At 31.6% G+C, this 27,794-nt stretch overlaps 1 protein-coding gene and 2 long non-coding RNA genes across 4 annotated transcripts; 2 read left to right on the plus strand and 1 right to left on the minus strand.

Moving 5' to 3' along the window:
* The first annotated feature begins 175 nt into the window (after positions 1 to 175).
* Positions 176 to 27,781, plus strand: LOC139481497 (short-chain collagen C4-like). Its single transcript, XM_071264871.1, has 4 exons — positions 176 to 592; positions 21,030 to 21,098; positions 24,632 to 24,868; positions 27,357 to 27,781. The coding sequence occupies exons 1-4, from the start codon at positions 271 to 273 to the stop codon at positions 27,596 to 27,598; spliced, it is 870 nt and encodes a 289-aa protein (XP_071120972.1). The 5' UTR covers positions 176 to 270; the 3' UTR covers positions 27,599 to 27,781.
* Positions 3,792 to 6,744, minus strand: LOC139481498 (uncharacterized). Of its 2 annotated transcripts, XR_011654627.1 has the most exons (3): positions 6,695 to 6,744; positions 4,532 to 4,619; positions 3,792 to 3,904 (listed from the first exon to the last, which is right to left on the minus strand). It is a non-coding gene; the product is annotated as an uncharacterized lncRNA (long non-coding RNA). The 2 variants fall into 2 exon arrangements; XR_011654626.1 differs by lacking the exon at positions 6,695 to 6,744 and having other exon boundaries at positions 4,532 to 4,865.
* On the plus strand, positions 12,061 to 17,002 carry LOC139481481 (uncharacterized). The gene is made up of 3 exons (XR_011654624.1): positions 12,061 to 12,202; positions 15,392 to 15,485; positions 16,871 to 17,002. It is a non-coding gene; the product is annotated as an uncharacterized lncRNA (long non-coding RNA).
* Positions 27,782 to 27,794: the final 13 nt, after the last annotated feature.

A 27,794-nucleotide genomic window follows, 5' to 3' on the forward strand; every position in this document is an offset into this window, starting at 1 on the left:
AATATATCTTGATTATTAAGTAATTTCCTATGTACGAGAAATCCGTTAAATTTATATGTTGTTAAATAGATTTTGACTTTAATGGGTGCTGCCAGTCTAAATTATTTTCTAAAATAATAGAAAAGATAAATCCCGAGACATTAATGCTTTATCATATAACATAACCACATTGCGAGATTACAAACATCTCGCTTTTAAGAAAAAACATAAAAACCGATTAAAACATTTTACCCTTCATCATTTCGCATTTAGTTTTACAGAAACCTTGCAATGGATAGGAACTTTGTTTTGAATAGCACTATTGTTTGTTGTGTTTTGTTGATTGTTGGCGTCTTACCGTCCGTAGCTAATGAATGCAGTGGGGACAGTTGTAGAAATGTGATTTCAATGCCGTTAATGGATGACATGAAAGCTACTTTAAAGGCGGATTTAGATGTTACAAATATGAACAATCATTTGAAGGAGTACATAGAACAACAGATACAGAAGGGTGTAGAAACAGCTATGAAAGATGTCATGAGACAGCTGATCGATAACAAACTAGAACAGGCAAATGCAACAATAGAGGCGACGATGCACGAAGAGCTTACACGTATGTTATTTATTTTGGTTTACTTTTTCAGATTATTTTTTATTCTGAATATGTAATTTTGTTTGTTTAGAAACATATACTGTACAATGCTTTATTGATTTTGAAAAGTTTAAGATTTACAGATGTCAAGTTGGTGCAATATTCAACATTCAACATTTTTCGAACCATTCATTTTTAACATTCAACATTCGATTTCAACATTCAACGTTCAAATTTTTTGTTGTTTTAAACATTTTTTCCACTTTGTCTTCGACATTTCGGTTTCAACATTCAGCTTTCGTATTCCACATTCTACATTCGTTTTCAACATTCAACATTTTTTTTTCGATATTCGATATTCAACATTCGTTTTCAACATTCAATTTTCAACTTTCAACATTTGTTTTCAACATTCAACATTCGTTTTCAACATTCAATATTCGTTTTCAACATTCGGATTTCAACTTTCAACATTCGTTTTCAACATTCAACACTCGTTTTCAACATTCGTTTTCAATATTCAATTTTCAACTTTCAACATTCATCTTCAACATTTGACATTCTTTTTCAACTTTCAACATTCAACATTCGTTTTCAACAGTCAACATTCGTTTTCAACAGTCAACATTCGTTTTCAACAGTCAACATTCGTTTTCAACAGTCAACATTCGTTTTCAACAGTCAACATTCGTTTTCAACAGTCAACATTCGTTTTCAACAGTCAACATTCGTTTTCAACATTCAACATTTTTTTTCAACATTCGACATTCGTTTTCAACATTCAACATTCGTTTTCAGCATTCGGATTTAATATTATTACTCGCCAAAACGTAATACTAAAAATGAATTAAGGACTGAAAGTATATATACATAATATTTATGTTATATGAATGTAAGGCGCAATTACTACATAAGTAAGCCGCCTACCAAAACCAATAACAACAACAACATTCGTATTTCAACTTTCAACATTCAACTTTCAACATTCGTTTTCAATATTCGTTTTCAACATTCGTTTTCAACATTTAATTTTCAACTTTCAACATTGGTTTTCAACATTCCACATTCATTTTCAACATTCGTTTCCAACATTCGGATTTCAACTTCAAAGTGGAAAAAAAGTTTAACAAAAAAAAATGAATGTTGAACGTAGAAATAGAATGTTGAATGTTGAAAATGAGTGGTTAAAAAAAATGAATATTGAATGTTGGACTTTTTTGGATTCGAGCGTCACTGATGAGTCTTTTGTAGACGAAACGCGCGTCTGGCGTATATACCAAATTTAGTCCTGGTATCTATGATTAGTTTTTTTGAATGTTAAATATTGAACCAACTTGACATCCGTTTAAGATTTAAACAAAAACAATCAGTTATTAACACTGTGCGGGACAAATTTGCCATTCCGGTATCGGCAAATCTGACTTTGTCGGTTTACAAGATATCCAAAAAAAAATTTGCCCAGTGATAGATTATTGAAAAATTAAAAAAATGCCATATGTCCCAACTTGTCACTGTTGTCACTCTTGTCACTGCAGCTGATTAAAAGTACATTTCCCATGGGAAATTTGATAATTCCCATGGGAATAATAGAATTTCCCATGGGAACATTGGAAGTTCCCATGGGAAAAATTACTTTTCCCATGGGAAGTTTAGAGTTCCCATAGGAACTTTAAAGTTCCCATGGGAAAAGATGAATACAAAAAGTTCCCATGGGAATTAATTCTTCCCATGGGAACAAATTTTCTTCCCATGGGAACAAATTTTCTTCCCATGGGAACAATTTTTCTTCCCATGGGAACAATATTTCTTCCCATGGGAACAAATCTTCTTCCCATGGGAACAATTTTTCTTCCCATGGGAACAATTTTTTTTCACATAGGAACAATTTTTCTTCCCATGGGAACAAACTATATTACAATACAAACATTATTTTCCATTTGAATTTTTTTCTTCAGAAAAATTACAATTTGTTGCAAATACTGGATATATGAGAATAAAAGAGAATATACTTCTGCCTTAGCTGGATGGAAAGCTGTAGGGCATAACACATTTTTGGAACCTTGTAAAACATCTCAGAAAAGCAGATTTGTCTCCGGGACAAGTTTGCAATTCCGCTGAGTGCAAAAGTTGTTCACCTTAATTTTTGGAGTTAAGTCAAAATGAAGTTGATAACTTGGTTGGTATTGGTTCCCTGATATTTGTCCTAAAATTGTTTGGCTCTAGCACCACTGTTAAAAAAGTTATGCCCCTTTTTTCAACAATTTCCTTAGAGGAATAGTTGTTTTCCTCAAGGGAAATCAAATTTCCCTAAAGGAAAAAGATTTTTCCTCAAAGGGAAATTGTTTTTTCCTCAAGGGAAATTGTTTTTTCCTCAAGGGAAATTGTTTTTTCAAGGGAAAAAGATTTCCTTCAAGACAACAAATTTCCTCTAATGAAATCATTGTTCTTCAAATTTCCTCTAAAGAAATTTCTGAACATCAAATTTCCCTTATTTGTTCTTGTTAAACATTTCTTCGCTATACCATGTATACAAACAGTATGAATATAATTATTACAAGACTGTATAGTTGATGCAAATGATATTCAAAACTTTCATAAATGTTTGACTCAACATTTTAATGACATTGAAAATTGATAAAGTCTGACTGTTTAGATCTAGGTATTGTTCATACTTTTTATAAAATTTAACTATGATTTATAAAAAAAATTTGTAGCAAATGATTCTATTTTTTTTGTAATTGTTTCAATGCAATACATTAATAAGCAACCAATTTGAATGTCATACCATTTGTGGTGTTCTAAAGAATTTGTTTATATATTTGCAGATTAAATAATAAAATATACACTTTTCGTCTTATTTTAAATTAAAATTTTCTTCTGTTTCAGCTTGTGTACAGTTTTCAATCCACTACGTAAGAATTCAGTGAATACATTATTCCATTCACTTTATAACATTTTCCTTCAATTCTAAGAGAAAACATTTTTGCAAATTGTTCTTCAATGATCTTCTTCCGTATATTTGATATGAGGGAGCGATATAAATGAGTGGATAAAACTGGTGTTCCTTTGTTCTGCATTCTCCTTTCTTTCGAATAATATATATAATATGTTGTTGCTTTTATGCAATAGTGTTTTTGTGTATCTATGATAGAACTCCATTTTGTTTATTGGCATTATCATGTGATAATGATGAAATTTCCTGTTTCTTTTTTGCAGGAAAGCACACATTCCAGTTCAAATTAATCCAATTATGCACTTTGTAAATAAATTTCAACTTTAAGTTTCCTCTTCAGTAATGACCTATTGATCATGAAAACCAAGATGTCTGATCACCTATAAATACACAAAATAAACAAATAAAATGTTATAAATGGAGAGAGAAACAGCAATAAATGTTTTTCATATGTATCTTTCTTTATTAAAATTCATTAAGTAAACTTGAACCTTGCGAAAAATAATTAGCTGTGATGTAAGACTAGAAAGTATAAAACGCAAAATAAAGTAGTCGCGAAAAATTAGTTGATTTACATTAGTCCAGTCTGTGTTTGCAGGAAATTTACATCATAGGTTGCCATATTCCTATTGTGCCTGTCCAAAGTTCAGAGCCTGTAGTTTTTGTAAGTTTAGTCTGACACTAAAATTTAGTGGTTGTTGTTGTTGTTTCATACCGGTTATATTTATTTTTTGTAATTTATTTTGTAATAAACTAGGCAATTAGTTTTACAGTTTGGACATTTTGGATTGTTTCAATTTTTCATCTTTGGGTCTTTTATAGCTGCCTTCTTTGACTATAGGGTATGGATTTTCTCATTATTGAAGGTCGTCACAGGCCTACAATTGCTTTCTTAAAGCCATGATAGTTTTCATATTTAATATACCACATCTTTTAATTTTTATAGTAATCATGATTATCATCTTTCAAGTTCAACAACTTTAAAAAATAAATAAAAGTGGCCTTACCATTTAGGTTTAGTTTGCTTCTGCAAATTTTAAATTGCCTATCATTTCTGCTGTTTATAATTTCTCTGTATCTTCTATAGTTCTTGTCCTATACATAAAAGAGTAAAAGTTATTATTGAATGGCATCTTGCATCAATATTTTTTTTTGCTGTTTAATGTACATGATGTATATTAATGTGTGTTTAATAAGAAGAGTGCACACGCTGAAATGTCTCGCCTTCTTTTACTAATCATTGATAATATGTTGATAGTCCTAAGTATAAAGCTTTATCACAACTGTCACATAAACCTAACATTAACCAAGATAAATAAATAAAGACTAATGAACCATGAGAATGAGGTCAATGTCAGATGAACCATGCCAGGCAGACATATACAACTAACAAGGCTTCAATGCAACAATTATAGTTGACCTATTACTTTAGTTTAAGAAAAATAGACCAAATCACAAAAACACTGATCAATGAACCGTGAAAATGAGATCAAGGTCAAATAAAACCTGTGCCACTGACATATAGATCAAAAAATATTTCTATACACCAAATACAGTTGACCTATGGCTTATAGTATTTAATAGATAAAGACCAAAACTCAAAAACTTAATTTTGACCACTGAACCATGAAAATGAGGTCAAGGTCAGATGACATCATCTCACTAGACATGTACACCTTACAACCATTTCATACAACAAATATAGTAGACCTATTGCATAAAGTATGAGAAAAACAGACCAAAACACAAAAACTTAACTATAACCACTGAACCATGAAAATTGTCATAAATAGCATAGACACCTCTTAGTTTTGAGAAAAACATGCGTTAATTGTGCAAGTATAATCATTGATAAATCATGCACAAGATTGACTTTTTTTAAAAAGCCTATATATTGAAATTTTCTGAAAATATTGCATGCATTTATTAATATGACCAATTTCAAGAAATGCGCAAAGATGTGAGATGATTTATGTAATTGTAATTTCAGGAATTTACAGTAAAGGCTTTCATCCCCACTGCATTTTGCACTTTTCCCTCGTCAGGAGCCAGAAGTTATGGCCTTTGTGACCTTTGTATGATTTTTATTTTAGTTTCTTTTTTAATATCAAAGAGTTTAATATGACGTCCATTATCACTCAACTAGTATACATTTTTGTTTAATGGCAAGCTAAAGCATGCCTCACAGGCAGGGATCCAGGAGGGTCTGAGGGTTGGACATGTTGGAACCCCCCTTTCTACATTGTTCTTTATTGGACGATCAATGCATTTGAATTTTAAAATTAACACCATTCGAACGTAAATATATTTCAAAATTAAGATGCTGCAATGTACAATCCCAGTAGAGCTGGGAAGATGGTATAAGTCATTCCAAAAGAAGAAAGGACATGCAATCTGTGTTTAACTGCAATTGGCAATGAATTCCATTATTTATTTGAATGCAATTCTTTATTAGTTAAAAAATATTAGAAATCAGCATATTCCAGAGTACTATGTGAAATATCAGAATTAAGCAAAAATGAAAGGACTAACTGTCATTGACAAATATTAACTTATTATTTAAAAATGTGTCTATATTCATTTCAAAGTTAACTAAAATATTATAATGTTAAAATATTATAATATAAAGTAATTTTCCATATATTTTATTTCTAAGTTGTTTTTTTTTTTTTTTAATTGTATGTGATTGTATTTTGTAATTTACCTCTTGTTTCACATGTCAATGTGACGGAGTGTTTTTCAAATAAAGCATATTGTATTGTATTGTATTGAATGGGGACATGTAGTTGGACCCCCCCCCCCATTTGTCTTTGGTTAGGAACCCCTCCTCGGGTTGTGGGATTTTCTCGTTGCATTGAAGACCCATTGGTGCCCTTTGGCTGCTATCTGCTCTTTGGTCTTTTGATACATTCCCCATTTACATTTCGATTTCATATTCAGTTCTATTATAAATGTTAGATCTAGACTTCTTGTTGATTTGGTTTCACATTTCGGCTTCGTCAGAGGAAAGCGTTCCAGAAATAAAATAGCCTTGCAAGACGTCATAATTATTTGGACTAGATTTTCACCACCATCAACATTGTAAAGCTTGTCTCACTGTGGAAGAAATGAGTTTGGCGCGTTTACAAAAATATAATTGTCTGTGCTGACAGGGGAGTGTGTGTGCATACCATTATTTAAATTTTCTAAACCTTCTTTTTCAATTGTTTGTGCATTTCTTGGTAATATACTGTCAGACCTCTAGTGCTGCTTTACAAAAACGATCAACTTACAAGTAATGCAGGGGAAGGAAACTAGCTAAAAAGACCAAAAATAAGCCACAACTAATGGGGTCTCATTGGGGGTTCTGTTCACGGATCTCGCTTTATAGTTACTATTTTTTTTTTTTTAGATTCCCGTATCCCGCTTACACTATGTAAGTAAACAATTCTAATATTTTTGTAATTTCCTATGTCCCGCTAAACTTCATTTCCAGTTTTCACGGCACAATAATGACACTAAGTACTGTGGTATTTTCAGTGGGTATTTTACCAATAAGGCCATATATTTCGGTGTGTAGAAATACCGCAAAGGAATTCTTAATGGCGCTGACTAAGAAGAAAGTTTTTGCATTAAGGACACCAGAGACATATATGTCTCTGAGGACACTTAAACGATGTTTTAAGATCACAGAGAATATGGATATATAGGAGGATATGATTAAATACCTCATATCTGTAAAGTTAGGTATCAATAGATATTGTAATTTTGAAGTTAAATGACTTTTTAATCAACGCGTGCCACTCGGCACGTGACCAACGGCTTATTGCAAATTCACTAATCATCATGTTCAATCAACCTAATCCAATACACAATTGTTATCGTTACTTATTGATTAATTAATGGTTGTTGTTGAATAAACCTAACGGTTTAGCGTGGTAAAATTTCAAGTTTATGAAAGAAAAATAAAAAAAAAAATGAATTTTGTGTTTTAAAACTTTGCCTTTGTTATATTTTGTTTTTAAGGAAATTGCTATGGAAGCTTTTTTTTTTAAATTAAAGAACCCTATTTTGAGATACAAATTGAGACAAAAATGCTTTTGAGATTTCGTTTCCTTGTTAACAACACAAGAGTTTACATATATTATCATTATACCTTGAATGAGTGACATATGCATGCATGAGAGTATGTGGTGTCCGTGGGGTTCTTCAAAATCCGATTACAGAAGTAATATAGAAAAACTCCAAGAGGTAAAATTATATTACGTTTTAAAAAGAGACTATAAATCATAACTGTCTCCTATGAACAATAACTTTAAAACTGATGTAAATGCTTTTTTTTAACAATTCATCTTTATTTCAACAATTGAAGATGAATACCATTTTATTTTATAATGTAATAAGCATCGTGATGTAAGAAATATAATTCACAATGTGTAGGCGCGAATCTAGAGCTTGAAGCGGAGGTTTGGGGGAGGGGGTACGTGATAAATGTTTAGAATACTAGAGAAGTTTTCTTGTTATATAAAACCATATGTTTTTCAATAAATGGCAAACGTTTTGTTCATCCGGCATATGGTTACTCTAAATAAACTTTTGATTAGTTTAATTATTTGATTACAGATCGTATCTACCCGTTTTGCAATTGCTGTATCACCCTAAATGAGGCTAATAAAGATATGTATAATAAAATATAGAGGTAGCAGTCTTGGATTGTCTTAATTAAATCCTTTGATCCTCTAATTATCAAGTTACCCTCTGGCCAATGTAATTATGACTTGTGCATATTTAAAGAAGTTACTATATATATCTTTATTCTCATACAGCAAATGCTTTACATCGGTACAGAGATAACAAATACAACAATAAATATTTACAATATGTACAAAACAAGCGAGAGATGTTACAAAAGTTACAAGCCAGGAGTACAAGCACGGGCCGACAAACACAAGTATTTATATTTTCTATAAAAAAAAACAAAGCTTCTTCAGAACTGGTTTTCTTGTACTTGACATAACTTCAGAGAATTTAACTGTATTTTGCCGTTTTGTAAAATATGCAGTTAAAAACTCTTTTCGTTTTTGATTGTAAAATTTGCATTCAAATATAAAATGATATTCGTCACCTATTTGTCGATTGTTACATAGACTGCAAAAGCGGTTTTCTCTGATTATGTTTTGAAACCGACAAAAAACAATAGCGTCTTTGAAGTCCAAAATATTAAAATATTCTTCAATTTCAAGTTTTTCTTAAAATTTTTGTAGTTTATACCTTTTGACGAATTTTGAATGAGGGAATTCCAGTTCTGAATATATTGATCTAGCAATCTCTGCTTTATGACAGTTTTTAACCATTCTTTATTAACAAAATTTTGTGACTCCCATATGTTTGAGAAACCACAATCTTGAAATATTTTTTGTATAAACAAGATCCATTTTATCCGGTTATTATGTAGCGACAACGTGTCACCCTATTCAATATATAGTAAAGATAACATTAAAAAATATTTTAAGCGGTGTGGTTGGGTGTCACGTTGACAGGGGGGGGGGGCCTGGGCTGGGTTCACCTTAATTATGATTAAAACATGTTTTTTGCACTGCCTCTAATCAACAGAAACTAAAATCTCATTAAAAATGAAAAATCAGCATATATTTTAATATAAAATTTGTAGAACAGAAGTTAAGTATCCCATAAAACATAATGAATCATTATGTATACATGCAGAGACCAAAGCAGCAAAGATATAGTCAATAGAATCTATTTGCATTTGCCTATGTTCTATCCTTATAAAACCTTGCTGTGAGGCATGGTCCCTGACATCAGAAAAATGAATGAAGTATTGGCAACTGGACGTGAAGAAACCAAATATAAATCCTCACTTTTCCGTGAAGTGTTCACAATTATTTGTCTTTTTAAAATTAAAAGGATTAAAAATTTCCAAACTGAAAAGAGTTGAAAATACTTTATTACTTTAGAAGTAAAAATTATAACAGACAGAATAAATACGGCAGAAACAAACAAATGGGGAAAAAATAGAGAACAATTTAAAATACCATATATACATGTTTAAACAGTATACTAGCAGATTATGAACGGGTCAAGGTTGAGCGAACGTGAATTTCTACCTATTACACTAAAAAGGTGACAATCAATTTTTTTAGGCACGTGTCGAATACACATTCGATAACTTTCTAATTAAAAAAAGGTATAATTGTAAAATTTAAAATTATGAATTTTTAAAAGGTCTATTTTTATATGCCATGTCCTTTGTAACAGTTGTATCATTCCATCAGGTCCTTAGTGCACATTTTTGTTCTTAGTGCACTAAGGAGATCCTTTGCGGTATTACTACGGACCCCATATATTTGAAGCTGTTCAAAATACTGTACATTATAGGTACGTGTATCAGATTGAACAATAATTGTCATATATATAAAAAGAATAGGTAATCTGGTATGAAATATGTCCACTGGAACGACCGTGCAAGTGCTATATATATATTATAGCCAGTCAAGGTCGTTAAAAACTTCCATTTGTTGTTGTCCACTGAAAATAGATCAAAATAAGCTCTTGAATACACGAATCCCCGTTTTATTAATGCCAAATTTATTTGTTAGTATTTCTTATTCTTTTTCTTATGATTTTATCATATTTTTTTTGTGAAATTTTCTGTGTGGTTGAACATGAAATTGCCTCCGATGCTACAAAGAAAATTTGTTTAATGTCAAATGTTGCAATATATGCTAAGTATTACACGTGGACAGGATGTTCCCCAAAAAATAAGTTATACACACCCCAAGGGTACACGCTATATATAGTGTCATATGTCATAGGTTGGACATTCGAGGTCAACAAACTTGTGACTAAACTTGATGTATGTGGTCTTATAAGGGACACATCTTTATCCACAAAATACGTTATGAAGATAATTAATGAAAAGCTAGAACAATTGGACAATCATCAATGGTGTGAAGACATTTTCAACGACCGTGGTACATTAAACGGAAACAAACTCCGTACATACAGACTATACAAACAAACAGTAAACGTTGAGTCATATGTAAAAATGAACATTCCACTTAGTCAAAAGAGATATATGGCTATGTTTCGAGCCGGCTCGTTACCTCTGGCCTTGGAGACGGGTCGCTACTCCAGGCCGCAAGTTCCAATTGAAGATAGACTTTGTATATATTGCGATCTCGGACATGTAGAGACTGAGAAACATTTTCTGATGGTGTGCCCTTTATATGCAGATATACGATATGATTTATTTTGTGAATGTAATTATTTAATTGAGAATTTTGAAACAATGCATATGGACGATAAGTTTATATTTATAATGAGATCCGAGCAAATTCAGAAATGTCTATGTAAAATTTTGCAGAAATGTTTTATGAGAAGGAAATTATTTACATTTGATTGAAGAAGTACATTTTTATTTTGATAGCCTAGTTTTTGTCTAAGTTTTAAACATTGAGCATATTTGTTTTTCTCAAATCTTTAAAATAAGGTATTTTTATTTATTGAGATTAATATTTTTATTATATTTATTTCTATTTTAGAAGACAATTGATAATTTTTTAATAAGAACTCCTATAGTGTTTTTCATATAATTAGTACTATCATTTTATATTTTTACAAATAGTTTTTTTTTTTTTTTGAAAGCGATTTTGAAAAAGTAATTTATTAGATTTTTAACTCTAGAAATATTTTATACAAATTTAACATGCAGTTTATTGTAAATATGTACATGTATGCTTTTAAAGTGTCTCATAAGTCAAATGTTTGGCTGGGCATTGATTGAATTTTTAAAGATGTTACTTAATTTACTTGTATATATGTACTGTATCAATCGATGTGTGACACTCAAATAAAATATATATTTATTATTTTATTTATTTATTTACATATGGAAAATTACTGGGTCACCTGTAAGATGGTAATCAGCCATGCAACTAATCAGGTTACTTAACTGACCATGTCACTTCAATTTAAAGTTTATCGGTAGATCAAAATGATAAATTCGTTTTAATTAAACATTTCAGATCTAAAGGATTTATCATTATAATGAAGTGAAATAATTAAACCATATCGTATTATTTTCAAAAGATTATTTATTTTCATATTTTTTTTATCTATGCCGGGGAAAGAATTGAAAACTGTATTTATAATTTTTAAATTTATTTTATAAAAAATCCGTGTAGGTCTCATGAAATGGAACCCACGCATTCCTACTTAAGATTTATAAAGGAGTAGGTTCAGTAAGACCCCTTTTCGGCCCCAAAATATAGCAGTTTTACTAAATTGTATAGTACTAGAACCGAACACCTGTTTTGGGATATATATACATATAGTTAATTTACCGTAAATAACTGCGAGAAAATGAATAATACACAAGTTGATAATTGTCTCTTCTCTGCTCATTAATTTGCATGCAATATTTTCTCTGATTTACTTGTGAGATCACCGACACTAATAATAATTACCTAAAAAAAAATAGGTGCTCCGTACTGGGAAGATCATATCGGATCCTAACAATTTATTGGTTCCATTCCCCCAATTAAATGAGTCTACACGTCTCCTTAGAAAAAATGCCTTGCAATGCGTCTGAACTACTAAGTACTTCCATATAATTTCGAAAACAGATAATAATCTATTTCACTGGATGAGATTGGGCTGACGGATTTTTAAATGGAAATGTATTAATTTTTATTTATAGCACAAGTTTTACAAGGCAAGATTATTCACCCTGTTCGCCCTACAAATCAAATGGTTGCCTCCTTACACCTACACGAGCTAAAACATATACATATGAACATTTGATATCATTTATTTTGTGTGACAACTCTTCACCAATGACCTGAGTGAAAGGTTGACATGGGCAGATCCAGAAATTTCCATTTTTTAAATTTTTTGTTGTTTTTTTTTGGGGGGGGGGGGATGCTTGCTCCAGTCATGCTTCAGTGATTCCCTATATAATCAACAAAATATTTCACACCAAAAAGGGGGGGGGGCGGGGCTTTCTCCTTAATAAGAAATCTCTGTTTTCAGGCATAGGCTCATATAAATTTGCCTTTTGAAGAACTGAAATAAATATGAAACGGCTAATGAGTTTTCAGATGCTTTACATTAAAATACATCATGTACATACATGTGACATACACAATTATATATAAATGTAGAATCAAATCTTGATAAATGTATGTAGTTGAAATTGTTAGCTTTAAACATTAAAAAAATGAACTCCCAAAGTTTAAACACAATTAAGAATGACCATGTACATGATGTACATGTAGTCTGTAATGTATGCCATTGCCATGAAGCTAGATCATTGTAGGTAAACTGTCATCTATTCCCTTAAATCTTTGTCCCCAGTCACCCCAAGTTTAAATTAGGGAGCTTCCATTTGATTTTTATGGGGGGGGGGGGGGCTAGGATGAAATTTGAAAAAAATAGGCAGAACAGGAGTTTTGAGAAGAAGAAAAAGGCAGGATGAGACACTAGCAAAAAAAAAAGTCAGGACGACAATTTTGGTAAAAAAAGTCAGGATAAACTAAAAAAAGAAAGGCAGGAACGAACAGAGTGAAAAATAAAAAGGCAGGACAGAGATTACAGCTAAAAAAAACATGCAGGATAAAAGTTTTCATCCTAGCCCCCCCCCCCCCCCCTAAAAATCAAATGGTAGCTCCCTTAGTCAAGTATATATCTACTCTATTAGGTCTCTAGTTTGGATAGTGTATAACTTGCAAATTAAAATCATACTCCTTCCAAATTTATTTCTTTAAAATATTATGGATGAAATAGCAAGTAAAGAATGAAATTAAATTGGATGAAATGTGTCAATTTTTTTGGTAAAGTAGTATGTCTGAAGTTGTCAAACTTAATGATAGACCCTTCAGGGGCGGATCCAGTCATTTTAAAAAGGGGTTTCCTAACCCAGGACAAAAAGGGGGGGGGGGGTAATTACATGTCCCCATTCAAATGCATTGATAGTCCAAAAAAGGGGGGTCTTTGACACATTCCCCATTCCCATTCTCAATTTTATCATGTAGTCGTCGTAGTCCGAAGACACTTAGTTTTCGCATAATTACTTTTAGTATAAGTTAACAGAAATCTATGAAACTCAAACACAGGGTTTGTGACCAGAGTTTTTGTCCAGAGTTTAGAAATTACATGAATTAGGGGCCAAAAGGGGCCAATATTAAACTTTGCTTGATTTTATAGAAAATTGAATTATTGGGGTTCTTTGATATATATATATTCCAAATCTAACTGTGTATTTAGATTCCTAGTTTTTTGGTCCTGTTTAAATTGGTCTATCTTAAGGTTCAAAGGGTCCAAAATTAAACTTATTTTGATTTTAATAATATTTAAATTCTTGGTGTTCTTTAATCATGTTAATATGCTGAATCTGAATATTTACTTAGATTTTTAGTATGGGCCCAAATTTCAAGTTGGTCCAAATTGGGGTCCAATATTTTACTTTGTTTGATTTCAAAAAAATTGAATATATATATATGGGGTTCTTTGATATGCTGAATCTAACCATTCGTTTAGATTTTTGATATTTTGGCCCGTTAACAAATTGGTCCACATTGAGATCTAAAGGGTCCAAAATTGAACTTTATTTGATTTCATCAAATAATGAATTATTTGGGTTCTTTGATCATGTTGATATGCTGAATCTGAATATTTACTTAGATTTTTAGTATGGGCCCAAATTTCAAGTTGGTCCAAATTGGGGTCCAATATTTTACTTTGTTTGATTTCAAAAAAATTGAATATATATATATGGGGTTCTTTGATATGCTGAATCTAACCATTCATTTAGATTTTTGATATTTTGGCCCGTTAACAAATTGGTCCACATTGAGATCTAAAGGGTCCAAAATTGAACTTTATTTGATTTCATCAAATAATGAATTATTTGGGTTCTTTGATCATGTTGATATGCTGCATCTAACCATGTATTAAGATTTTGAATATTGGACCATTTTAGAGGTTAATTGTCAATTTAAAATTTTTAAGTACTTGGACCACATTCATTCAATGTCAGAAACCTATGCTGCATCAACTATTGAATCACAATCCAAATTTACAATTCAGAGTTGTATCCATAAAATTGAGAATGGAAATGGGGAATTTGTCAAAGAGACAACAACCCGACCAAATAAAAAAACAACAGCAGAAGGTCACCAACAAGGTTTTCAATGTAGCGAGAAATTCCCGCACCCGGAAGCGTCCTTCAGCTGGCCCCTAAACAAATATATACTAGTTCAGTGATAATGAACGCCATACTAATTTCCAAAGTGTACACAAGAAACTAAAATTAAAATAAAACAAGACTTACAAAGGCCAGAGGCTCCTGACTTGGGACAGGCGCAAAATGCGGCGGGGTTAAACATGTTTGTGAGATCTCAACCTCCCCCTATACCTCTAACCAATGTAGAAAAGTTTGAATTGAATGTTGTGTCCATACTTGCTCCAACTGTTCAGGGTTTAAAGTGTACGTTTGTATCAAGCTGAGCAATGCATAGCATTCTTATTGGTTATTTATATATTAATTTGAAATTTTGACGAGTGAGACACATACAGATTATACTGTAAACAATATTTCAGAGTTTAACGTAGTCAAGCAAAACAAATCATAAAAGAATAGTTGAATCATGTTTTTGTTGTCCAATGAAAAATTAGTACGAACACCAAGAAAAAGTATGGGAATGTTTGTTTTTTAAACTATTGACCAGGGTGAAAGTCTTTGAAAGTCATGACTGACCAAAAGTTTGTGAAATGAAATAGCACAAATATTCCATTCTTATTAAATATTATTGTATATAAAGAAAATACTGATGTTTAATAATAGTTTTTACCCTTTTTATGTTTTATAGGACAAGAAATATAGAAAAATAATGAAAAATATAAACAGTTTCAATAGAAATGAGCGACAAAACAAGATAAACAGAATACAACAAGGCCTAAATGGTAAGACCACTTCTATATACTGTAAATTCAGAAATTATTGCTTGCATTTATTATTTTTCAGGGAATGGACAACTTATTGTGATTACAAAAAAAATCTGCATCAATTATATATATACATGATATATATATATGTTTCTGTTATCAAAATATGATTTCTTATTTTTGCGATACTCACCCAGTCACATTAATCGCATTACTAAAAACCTCTGGATAATTTCTGAATTACAGTAATAAACATGATAAAAGTAATTGCCTTTGAATGATGACTCTTATAAAAATAAGAAGATGTGGTATGGTAAATGAGTGACTTATCCACCAGAGTTCAAAGAAGTGGATGCAAGAAATTAAAGGCCAATGATGGGCTGGCCTTCAATAATGAGTCAACATTTCCTTTATAGGTCAGCCAATAAAGATCCCAACATGAAAAGATTTAAACAATCCAATTTAGTTCAACATGTTCAAAAACAATAACAATTAATAAAAAAATATCATGTCTGTGAGCACTCAACCTCTTACCTGACCATAATATAGGACAGTGGTTCAAATAACACAGCATATGAACATTCTATAACAACTTTTGCAAGTGGCTAAACTTTAAATATCACTGCAAGGCACTAAACAACGAATATTTAATCTTGGACACAAAGCACTGAAATAAGAGAACTCATATAAAGCATGACAAGTAAGAATATCAAATGAAAGTTTCTCAAATGTTAAAGTCATATGAAACGAGTGAGTGATGAAAAATAAAGTTTGTCCAACTTTTGAACCAATGCATGTATACATCATAAACTTAGTCCTCTGTGCACGATTTTATCATTATTTTCACAAGTATATCATATAAATCGTCAATTTTTTTTTCTCTCTGTTTGTTATGATTTAACAAATAATGCTGCTCATTAAATGCCGTGTTTTGAAGCTGAGTTTTACTGATTGCCACCTTATAGTAAACAAATCACAAAAAGCATGGGTATTGAGCACGTGTTTAACATGTATAATCAGCTATTTGTTTATTTCAATGACAGATCCTTGCATATTGTGGTCACCGGATTTTTACGAGGAGGGTTACGCTCGGGTCACTATGTATATGGAAAATATGTATCGGCGAATTGCTTCCTGGAAGCAAGCAATTAAAAATAAGTAAACTTCTTCTAAATGTGGACAAATTAAAGAATTTTCCTCAGAAAAAAGTATATGTACTTAAGTTGCATAATGAAAACTATCCATTTAGTTATAAAAAACATAATTATTATACATATTTTTTTTTAATTTGAGGTTTCTTATGACTTTAATTAAAACATGATAAAATAAGCCTATTTATATTGCTGTTTTTTTCTCCATTTATCATGTTTATAACTTCTTTTTTTTATTTTGTGTATTTATAGGTCAGATATCTTGGTTTTTATGATCATCGTCAGGTCCTGCAAGTCTATACTGAAGAGGAAACTTATTTGTTAATACTTTTCTACATAATGTGCTAATTGGATTAATTAATGTGAAATGAACTCAATTGTGTGTTTTTCTGGAAAAAGAAATAGAAAAAATTCTACAAAATTGCTATAAACAAAATGGAGTACTATCAAAGATGCACAAGGACACAATGGTGTAAAATGTAACAACCTACATATTCACTGATGGATTATGGAGAAATTAAGAAAAAAAATAGTATCTTTGTCATGTTTGTTGTCGAAATAAACACATGCGTTATCCATTCATGTACATAATATTATGTACCGGTACATGGCTCTCCATCATATCAAATATACAGAGAAGATGTTTGAAGAACAAGTTGCCAAAATTTATTCAACCTATTGAAGGAAGATGTCTTGTGAATGGAATTATTTATGCACTGAACTGTTATGTAGGGGGTAGAATAATTATACACAGCAGCTGAAACAGAAGACAAGTTAATTTGACATGAAAAGTGTTTATTTTATATAATCTTTTGTATCAACATGATCAATAATTCAGTCTAGGAGAAAATATATTTATACTGTTTGTCAATGTTTGTACTGTTATGAAATTTTTATAGAGGAAAGACATTTCCTTAAGGGAAATTTGATGTTCAGAAATTTCCTTAGAGGAAATTTGAAGAACAATGATTTCCTTAGAGGAAATTTCCTCAAAGGAAAATTTGAAGCGGCAAATTTCCTCAAAAGAAAAAGAATTTCCTCAAAGGAAATAATTATGCAGCAAATTCCCTAAGGGAAATCTTTTTCCCTTGAGGAAAACTCTTTTTCCTCTGAGGAAATTGTTGAAAAAAGGGGCATTACTTTTTCAACAGTGGTGCTAGAGCCAAACATATTTAGGACAAATATCAGAGAACCAATACCAATCAAGTTATCAACTTCATTTTGACTTAACTCCAAAAATTAAGGTGACAACTTTTGCACTCAGCGGAATTGCAAACTTGACCCGGATACTGTTAATATTCTTATACAAGACCTGTTTATTTTCTCTTGCTTATGACCTTAGATATATTATTAATGCTGTATCTTTATGCTTATGACCTTAGATATATTATTGCTGTATGTTAATGCTTATGAAATTAGATATATTATTGCTGCATGTTTATACTTTTGACCTTAGATACATTATTGCTGTATGTTGATTGTCACTTGCTTATGACCTTAGATATATTATTGCTGCATGTTTATGCTTATGACCTTAGATATACTATTGCTGTATGTTGATTGTCTTTTTCTTATGACCTTAGACATGTTAGATATACTATTGCTGTATGTTGATTGTCTTTTGCTTATGACCTTAGATATACAATGTATAATATTGCTGCATGTTTATGCTTATGACCTTAGATATACTATTGCTGTATGTTGATTGTCTTTTTCTTATGACCTTAGACATGTTAGATATACTATTGCAGTATGTTGATTGTCTTTTGCTTATGACCTTATATATACAATGTATAATATTGCTGCATGTTTATGCTTATGACCTTAGATATATTATTGCTGTATGTTTATTGTCACTTGCTTATGACCTTAGATATATTATTCATGTTATTTGTGCAGGTTTATTGACACTTGCTTAAGTTATTTTATTGCTGTTTGTTTAATTTTCTGTTTTTGTTTCACACATTTTACTTGATGGTGTTATCTCAGTGAAAGATGAAATATTAAAACACAAGTGCCTTATTTGATATACCAATTGTAATGTTTTGTCTTTTTGAAAATGATATTCTCAAATGTACATAACTTAAATTAAGAAGTGTTGAAATTAAGTAAGGATATGGTATGTGATTGCCAATGATACCTAAAAACCAGAGATAAAGGTATTTTCAGCCAGTGACTGAACAGCCGTCAACAATGAGCAAGACCTATCAACATTTAAATGTCTGTATGAAAAAAACACAAAAACATTCAAATGGATAAACATAAGACACTGTGTGCAATGGTGTGAAAGCTATATATGCAAAACTATATACTGAAAATTCAGAAATTATTGCTAGCAATTGTAAGTGCGATTTTTCTCAATTTCATCATTTTTTTGTGTGCAAAATTTAGAATAATCCTGTTTAGTTCATAAAAAATTTCAATATGCAAGTGTATATTATTGTGATTATAACCCTGTCACTATTTTCACAATGATAAAAACAGCAATAATTTCTGAATTTATAGTAGTTAAATTTTTGACACATAGTGATTTACTTTCAATTAAGCATGCCTAGACAAAAATCGTAGATCACACAATTATATATTTCTACAATTAAGATTCAAAGAAATACTTGTACCCATAATAACTTAGTCCGTTTTGTGAAATTGCTTCACTCATGCAATTAGAGGATTTTTTTATGTTTTCTTTTTAGTTATATCACTTCCCATGTGAACAATTATTGTTCCCATGGGAAAACATATTGTTCCCAAGGGAAAAATTATTGTTCCCATGGGAAAAATTATTGTTCCCATGGGAAAAAATATTGTTCCCATGGGAAAAGTATTTTCCCATGGGAAGAAAAGGAGTTCCCTTGGGAAGAAAAGTTCCCTTGGGAAATTTAAAGTTTCCCTTGGGAAATTTAGAACTTCCCATGGGAACAAACAATTTACTTATGTTCCCATGGGAACTTTAAAGTTCCTATGGGAACTCTAAACTTCCCATGGGAAAAGTATTTTTTCCCATGGGAACTTTCAATGTTCCCATGGGAAATTCTAATATTCCCATGGGAATTATCAAATTTCCCATGGGAAATGTACTTTTAATCAGCTGCAGTGACAAGAGTGACAACAGTGACAAGTTGGGACATATGGCATTTTTTTAATTTTTCAATAATCTATCACTGGGCAAATTTTTTTTTTGATATCTTGTAAACCGACAAAGTCAGATTTGCCGATACCGGAATGGCAAATTTGTCCCGCACAGTGTTTATTGTATGATACAGAATCATCAGAAGTTAATAAACAAATGATTTAGACCAGAGTAATATAGTCAGGATCACGTGTGGAATCGAAACTGCTGAGCTTTCCACGCAGAGAACCCAATTTGATTGGTTATGTTTTGATCAATCTTATTTTCCTGCGCAGTGATTTGTGGACTGTTACTTTGATCATTGATTTAAATTATTTCTTTCGTCTAATGATTTTTGTTTGTCGCTCTAGTGTATTTTCTTCTTCTGGTAATACCCGTCTATTTCCTTTTTAAAAAGTGAAGAGTGTTTGATATGTTTCGAGATATGTTATCAAATACAGTCACTCTATATTCATAGCTGACTGAGTCTAAACGAAGAGACGGAAGATACCAAAGAAACATTGAAAACTCATAAGTAGAAAAAACTGATCAGGCAAAAATGAATGATAAACATATTTTTTAAAAGAAACTTCCATAAAACACAACATAGAAACCAAAGATTGAGCATCACGACCACCACAAAAAAAAATTGATAATGCACGGATGATTTTTTTGACACGTTTAGGTCCTTTTACTGTTTTCAATATTCTTTAGAGTTTAAGGTATTCCTTCTTCATTACTCCATTTCTCCATATTTGACCAACCTCATCGAGATGTAATTAAATTATCATAACGACGGTTGCCATATGTGGAGCAGGATCTGCTTACTCGGTTTTTGGTAAGGTCCGTGGTGCCCAATCTTTGGTTTTCTATGTTGTGTGTTGTATACTGTTAATTGTCTGTTGGTCTTATTCGCTGTTTTTGTCATGGCGTTGTTAAGTTCAGTTTCGACTTATAATATAAAAAAGAAGATGTGGTATGATTGCCAATGAGACAACTATCCACAAAAGACCAAAAATGACACAGACATTAACAACTATAGGTCACTGTACGGCCTTCAACAATGAGCAAAGCCCATACCGCATAGTGAGCTATAAAAGGTCCCGATAAGACAATGTAAAACAATTCAAACGAGATAACTAACGGCCTTATTTATGTAAAAAAAATGATAAGTTTATAAGTTTGAATGTACCCTTGATATATTTCGCCATTCTTTCATTAGCCTTAGTTTATACGTAAGTGTTATTCCGTTAGAATGTGTTTGTACATTAATTGTTAATGGGTTATATATTTTTTCGACAGGAATTGGCGTTACTTATATCAGATGGGGAAGGAAAGGTTGTCCTGACGGTGCTGAACTAGTATATACAGGTATAGTGGAATATATTCTGATATCAAGATACAAGCTTGACTTTGTTTTTAGTTTTTACTGTGAAAGGCTGTAATCTTGGCTTTAAAACGTCGCATTTTAATTTTTTTTTTATAACTAAAACTGTGACGTTCAAAAAAGGATCGCAACTATTTCAATATATTAAACGTTTTAGATAATGCATCTTTACGGTGTTAACTTTACAACCCCAAAAGAAGCAGCCTTTATTTTTGTGCTATTTTCACATTTATTGAGTTGTGTAAGAATTATTTTTATCCTCACTAGTATAATATCTGTTCTCAGCAAATGATTGGTAAGATATTTGATTATAATGTTAAAATATTCTTGATTTCTTCCGAATTTCCTATTGTGACGTCTTGAAACAGATGTACATGCCTGATGATGTCATGTATAAAGAACACAACTTTCAGCAAATCTAAAGGAAGGATAAAAATCATTAGAGCAATGATATTTCTTCACTCGAGACAGTTCAGTTTATAAATGTTTAAAAGGCGAGGCTTACCGAGTTTTTGAAATATTTAAATTCAACTGTTGAGAGTGGAGAAAAATCGTAATTCACGCATTTTAGTGCTGCAATCTGTTTCTCTAATTTTTGTGCTATATTCATATTTCCTGACCGGTGTGAGAAAAATATTTCTCCTCACTAGTGAAAAATCTGTTCTCGGCAAATGATTAGTCGAAATTTGATTATGACATCTAAATGTTTGGTTTCTTCTGAATTTTCCTATTGAGACGTCATGAAAAAAGGCGACCATGCCTGATGACGTCGCATATAAAGAACACAAGTTTCGGCAAACCTCGCGCTTTAAATAATAAAATTTTACTGTCTCGAGTGGAGAAATATCGTAATACACTTGTTGCAGTGTAGGAATCTATATTTCTCTAATTGTTGTGCTATTTTCACATTTTCTGACCGGTGTGAGAAAAATATTTCTCCTCACTAGTGAAAAATCTGTCCTCGTCAAATAATTGGTTAAAATCTAATTGTGACGTTGAATTTTCTTGTTTTCTTCTGAATTTTTTTTATTGTGACGTCATGAAAAAAGGCGACCATGCCTGATGACGTCACATCAAAAGTACACAAATCCTCAAATCTTTGAAAAGGACGGATAAAAATCATTAGAGAAACAAATTCCACCACTGTAACTCGTGTATTACGATATTTCTCCACTCTCAACAGTTAAATTTTAATAATTTAATGTTGGATGTAACGCGTCCTCTGATTGGCTGACGTTATTTTGTTATCAGCCCATAGACATAATTTTGTCATGTGACCGTGACGTCATCAACTTTTTTTTATGGGTTTATACGGTTTAAAATGTAATTTAGAATTAAATTATAAGAAATGACTGTAATATTTTTTCTGTGTATTCGAAATTACATAAAATATGTGGTGCACACTGTTAAATAACCCGCTACGCGCGTTATTCAGTGTGCACCTAATTTTTTATGTTATTTCGTCATAGACAGAAAAAATATTACAGTCATTATTTAAATAATTTAAAAAGCTCGAAAAGCCTTGCGCTTTAAATATTAAAATGTTTACTGTCTGGAGTGGAGAAATATCTTAATACACTTGTTGCAGTTATGGAATCTATATAACACACTTGTTGCAGCGATCGTGGAATCTATCTGTGAATGTGACAGAGTATTTTTTGTATTGTATTGTATTGTATTGTTTTGTCAAAAATATTGTTTGTATAAATAATTCGTTTTCTATTTTACCAATCACATTAAATCAGGACATTCTTTTCTTGTGCGCTTACGTTTCAATGCAAATTTTTAAAACATTTTTTGACAAACTATCCAGAATAATTGTTTTCATTCTTTTGTCTGGAAATACAATTTTTCTTCCAAAATTTTCTTACAAAAATTGAGGCTCATAATAAAATATACTAGTAATACCCCTCCCCCTTAAGAATGTGTCTGTTCTTGTCTTTGGTTTTTGCTTATGTGCTTAAATTGTCTGAGTGCCATTACATGTTTGTTTCTAGCATGTGACGTGGCTCTGTACTTATACATCCCGTTCTTGTGTTATTGTGTCATGGTAAATGTTTGTAAATATATTTGTTTTTAAAGTTCTTAAGATAATTACACACAACATTGACTGTTGTACCCCTATTTGTGACATTTGTACAGCGGACCACCGTGAGGGCATTCCGGTGTATTGTTGCCACAATCATTTCTACCCACATAACTTGCGTTTTTGACTGATATTTCGTATAATTAGGCGGATATTATCGAGGGCATAATGCCATTCCTTATCACTGTTATATAATAATTTTTAAGAACTTCGATAAAATATATGAAAATGTTTTGTCGTGAGAAATATATATATCAATAACAACATTTGTGTAAACGCATGCGGAAGAATATCTCAAGAACGTTTTGCAACAAACACGAGAAAATATAAATGCCTGCTCAAATCCAATCTATTAGAACAACGAATTATGACAGAACAGAGTCCACAATGCACTTGCACTGCACAATCATTAGAATAGTAGAATTTAATGATATATACAAATGGACGAAAAATATATATAACTGTTATACAAATATGAATACAATATATAACAACAAACCAGAGTATACCAAAGACATATACATACTTATAATGTCTCTGAGTATACTAATAACAAAGGATTATATCACTACAATATAATAGTTATTACGGGGAGATTAAATTCCCTGTCATTTATTCATCATCCACAAACGACCATCCACCAGAAGTTGCGGTCATCCGATGTTCAGTACTTCAGTACTTTGATTACCTATTATGTCTGTTTGTTTTGTTCACACGTCGTTGTCCATATAATGGAATAATATACGACTGTCATTCAAGTTTTAGGTACGCAGCTATAAAACCAGGTTCAATCCACCATTTTCTACGTAAGAAAATGCCTGTACCAAGTCCGGAATATGACAGTTGTTGTCCATTTGTTTGAAATGTCTGGCCTTTTCATTTTTCCATTTGCAAAGAGACTGTCCATTTTGTATTTTCCTTGGAGTTCAGTATTTTTGTGATTTTACATAATCCCCATAGAAATGAGTAATAAGAGTAAAAGTTATATATAATTGTAAAACATCAATAACTAGCACGAAGAGAGCATTACATTTTCATGTACATGTAACACAAAAGTACAATATCATTTCCAATACAGAGTGTGAATCAATAAGATTGTATAGTCACGCATCTTAATCATATGTATGTTACTACTCAAAACTTGATACAAGAAAACATTTATTTTTTGTTCCAAAGTTTAGAGTCATACAAGTTTCATTTCTTGGGGAAAAAAAATGACACTGATATGCTTTAAACTTTATAATCAAAGTTTGTGCCACAAACTGATCGTTAAATCGGGAAACAAGTCACTGACAATGACTTACCAGAATTATATATCGTTACTGTGACAAGGTTGATATTATATATGCTGAAATTCCTTTTAGTATTAATTCAGTTCTGTATAATTTCTGTGCTTAATAATATTGTACATTTGTATTTTTGATGCTGTAGGCCAAGCTGGTGGTAACAATTACAGTAATAAAGGCGGTGGTGTTAATAATCTTTGTCTTCCAAATGATCCAGAAAATGGAGAACACCAGGCGTACGACAATTCTCAGATTTCTGGTGCTGAATACGATATTCATGCAAGTCGGAAACCACATGGAATGTCGGGCAATTTTAGATATGCAGAGGTACCATGTGCTGTCTGCCACAGGAAGCAGAGGTCTTCTATACTAATTGTCCCTGGTAAATATGCATGTCATTATAGTATTACGAGAAAAAAAATCAAATCGAAGGCTTACTGATGAATAACAACAGCAGTGATAACTGTCGTAATGATAAAAAAAAAAAAAGTACGAAATATAGAATAAAAAGATCTTTTCCCCATCATATTCAGCATTATACGTCTAAGGTGAAAAAATGGATCTTTCCTCTGATGCTCTAAAAACTTCCAATAGCTACTGGCCTTTCACAAGTACGATTACATAAGTATGAAATCTTTTTGAACTTGTTTTAATGTCCCATCTACGATAGTAGAGGGGCATTATGATTTCAAGTCTGTGCGTCCGTTCGGTCGTTTGTTCTTTTGTTCGTTTGTTCGTCCGTTCGTCCGCCTGTCCCGCCTCAGGTTAAAGTTTTTGGTCAAGGTAGTTTTTGTTGACGTTCAAATCCAAACAACTTGAAACTTAGTACATATAATCTTTCTTAATTTAATACCAAAAAAAAGAAGAGGTTTTATCCGAATTTCACGGTCCACTGAACACATTCTTGTATTTTGTAGTTTTTGCTTTTTTATGCGACAGTATTCAGCAGACAGATGTGGTTTACTAAGATATCTTCTGTAAAAGCCATTAAATTTCGACCATGCTTTCGTATTCATGTGCCGTCTTTTATTTTCTAGTTCAAGTTATCTTTTATCCTGTCGGTAGCTGTGCTGTGCAGGTTTTTATTATATGTTGAAAATTTACTTGGTCTAGAAAAACAAATAAGATGGTTGTATATATTCATCCTCAGCCCGGCTGTCTGAACCATATGTTGTTCGTTGAAGTTTGTTCTTCATTGAACGTCTTTTTTCTCAGAGGAGTTGAATGTTAATAGTTGGTGTGATCTATTGTACTGGTTTAACAATAATGCTGGTAATTCCTGCTCTCCTTTTAAACTATTACACAGAAAACATTACTATCACCATGGTCTGCCTCGTTATCAAATGTAAAAAAAAAATGTGCTTGTATAATCCCAATTTTTTAAAGAAAAAGACATATTGCTATTATAATTTTTAACAAAGATCAATTCACTTAGGTGAAGTTTTTACGCAATAATACTGACGCATTTCTATAGTTTATAACAATTCGGGGATATGATTAAACTTTGAATTTCACACGTCCCGTTCTGATTGGCCTAAAGTGTTTCGTCTATCAGCTCATACACATAATTTTGTCATTTGACCATGACGTCATCGATTTTTTTTCCGTGATGTAATCCTTTAAAATTCTAAATAAGTAAACCATATTCTTGAAGCTAATATACATGTATCTGCATACACAGGACACATATTCGATATTCCTTAAACAAAACCATAGATAAAACTAGGTTATCTTTTATTTATAGTACTTTATATGACCTTTTTAACCTTTATAATTCAATCGTCAACGATGAGTATTTTGTAGAAAATACGCGCGTCTGGCGTACAAAATTGTAATTCTAGTATTTATGAGGAGATTTTTTATCGACATTGAAAACATTACAGTTAAGTATGGGCACTGTCCAACATGACCGGTGTCTTTCTGAACTGCTTTTGAAGGTGCTGTAAAAAATGTTCAATGATGTACAACAAACACAAAAGTGCAGGACGACATGACTGAAAGACATTTGAAAATCAGCTATTATTAGGCCAGGATAATCATTTTCAAAATCCATACTGTCCCAGAAAATCAAAAGGTCCTGCACTCAACTACTTTGAGTTTGTTTAATTTAATTGCAAGCGTTTTACACGATTAGATATCGTTGCTAATATTGAACCTTCATTCTTTTTTTGTTACAACATAAAATACGTTATTTGATTCATTTCGTTTGCAAATCAAGTTAATTAAGCAACATAATCGTATACCTTTCGCAAGTCTTGTGTAATTTTAGCAGTCGTTGTTTTTTTTCTCCGCTTCTTGCTGCGTTAGAAGGGTGATTTTGTGAATGTTTTTATTTTACTTTTGGTTATTTGAAGAATTTATATATTGATACAGCTAAAATAATGTATTTCTAGGGTATATAATCCTTAGTATTCAAATGTTTCAAATCCAGATACAATCAAATAGACAATTTTGTCAGGAACACTATTATTAATGGTACCTACTTTACTGCAACTGTATGTGCATTTCGGCAAATAATGTGTCTTCTGTGATACTTGGGGCCAAAATAAGTGAGTCAAAAATTTAACACAACTATGCAGAGATGATAAAAACCATAAAGGACCAACAATAAGAAAAAGGCCAACTACTCGAACTAGGTACCATAGCTATCATCCATTCACAAATTACAGTTTTAATCTAACACTATTTTTTTCTATTTTCGTTTCCATATTTACATACTTTTATAATGAACGATTTGATCATAAATAATCTTCCGGGGCAGTATTTGAACAAGTCAACATAAATTAATTTCAAGGACCTTCACAATATAAAAATGATTTTCTAAGGATATATATCTTTAGCCTTCTACATTCATTTTCTTATACTTACAGGCAGAAAAACCTGTTATAAAGACTGGAATGTTGAATATAAAGGATACTTAATGGCCAATCATAAAAGCCATAGAAGGACTGATTATGCATGTGTTGATGTAAATGCCGAACCATTCGACAATAAATCATCCTTCGAAGGTGGCAGTGTCTTCTTCTATCCAATAAGAACCAGCTGTGGTAGTTTGAGATGTCCCCCATACAAGCCAGAGGCTGACGTTTATTGCGTGGTATGCACCAAATAAAAGTACGATTATTAGACTGGTGTTACAAGATTATTTCGAATAGACAATGTATGTATGCAATTTAGTCATGTGACCGTGACGTCATCAACGTTTTTTCATGGTTTTCTACGGTTTAAAATGGAATTTAAATTATTAGAAATGTAATATTTTTTTCTGTCTCTTCGAAATAACATAAACAAGAATGTGTTCATAGTAC

This window comes from Mytilus edulis, chromosome 7 (assembly GCF_963676685.1).
Source record: "Mytilus edulis chromosome 7, xbMytEdul2.2, whole genome shotgun sequence".
NCBI classification, from domain to species: Eukaryota; Metazoa; Mollusca; class Bivalvia; order Mytilida; family Mytilidae; genus Mytilus; species Mytilus edulis.

What these genes read in the sequence shown, in the direction of transcription:
- LOC139481497 (XM_071264871.1), top strand. Translation starts at nt 271, where the DNA reads ATGGATAGGAACTTTGTTTTGAATAGCACTATTGTTTGTTGTGTTTTG. An exon ending in GATGCACGAAGAGCTTACAC is followed by an intron (nt 593 to 21,029) that starts GTATGTTATTTA and finishes TTTTTTCGACAG; the next exon opens with GAATTGGCGTTACTTATATC. An exon ending in TGCTGAACTAGTATATACAG is followed by an intron (nt 21,099 to 24,631) that starts GTATAGTGGAAT and finishes TTGATGCTGTAG; the next exon opens with GCCAAGCTGGTGGTAACAAT.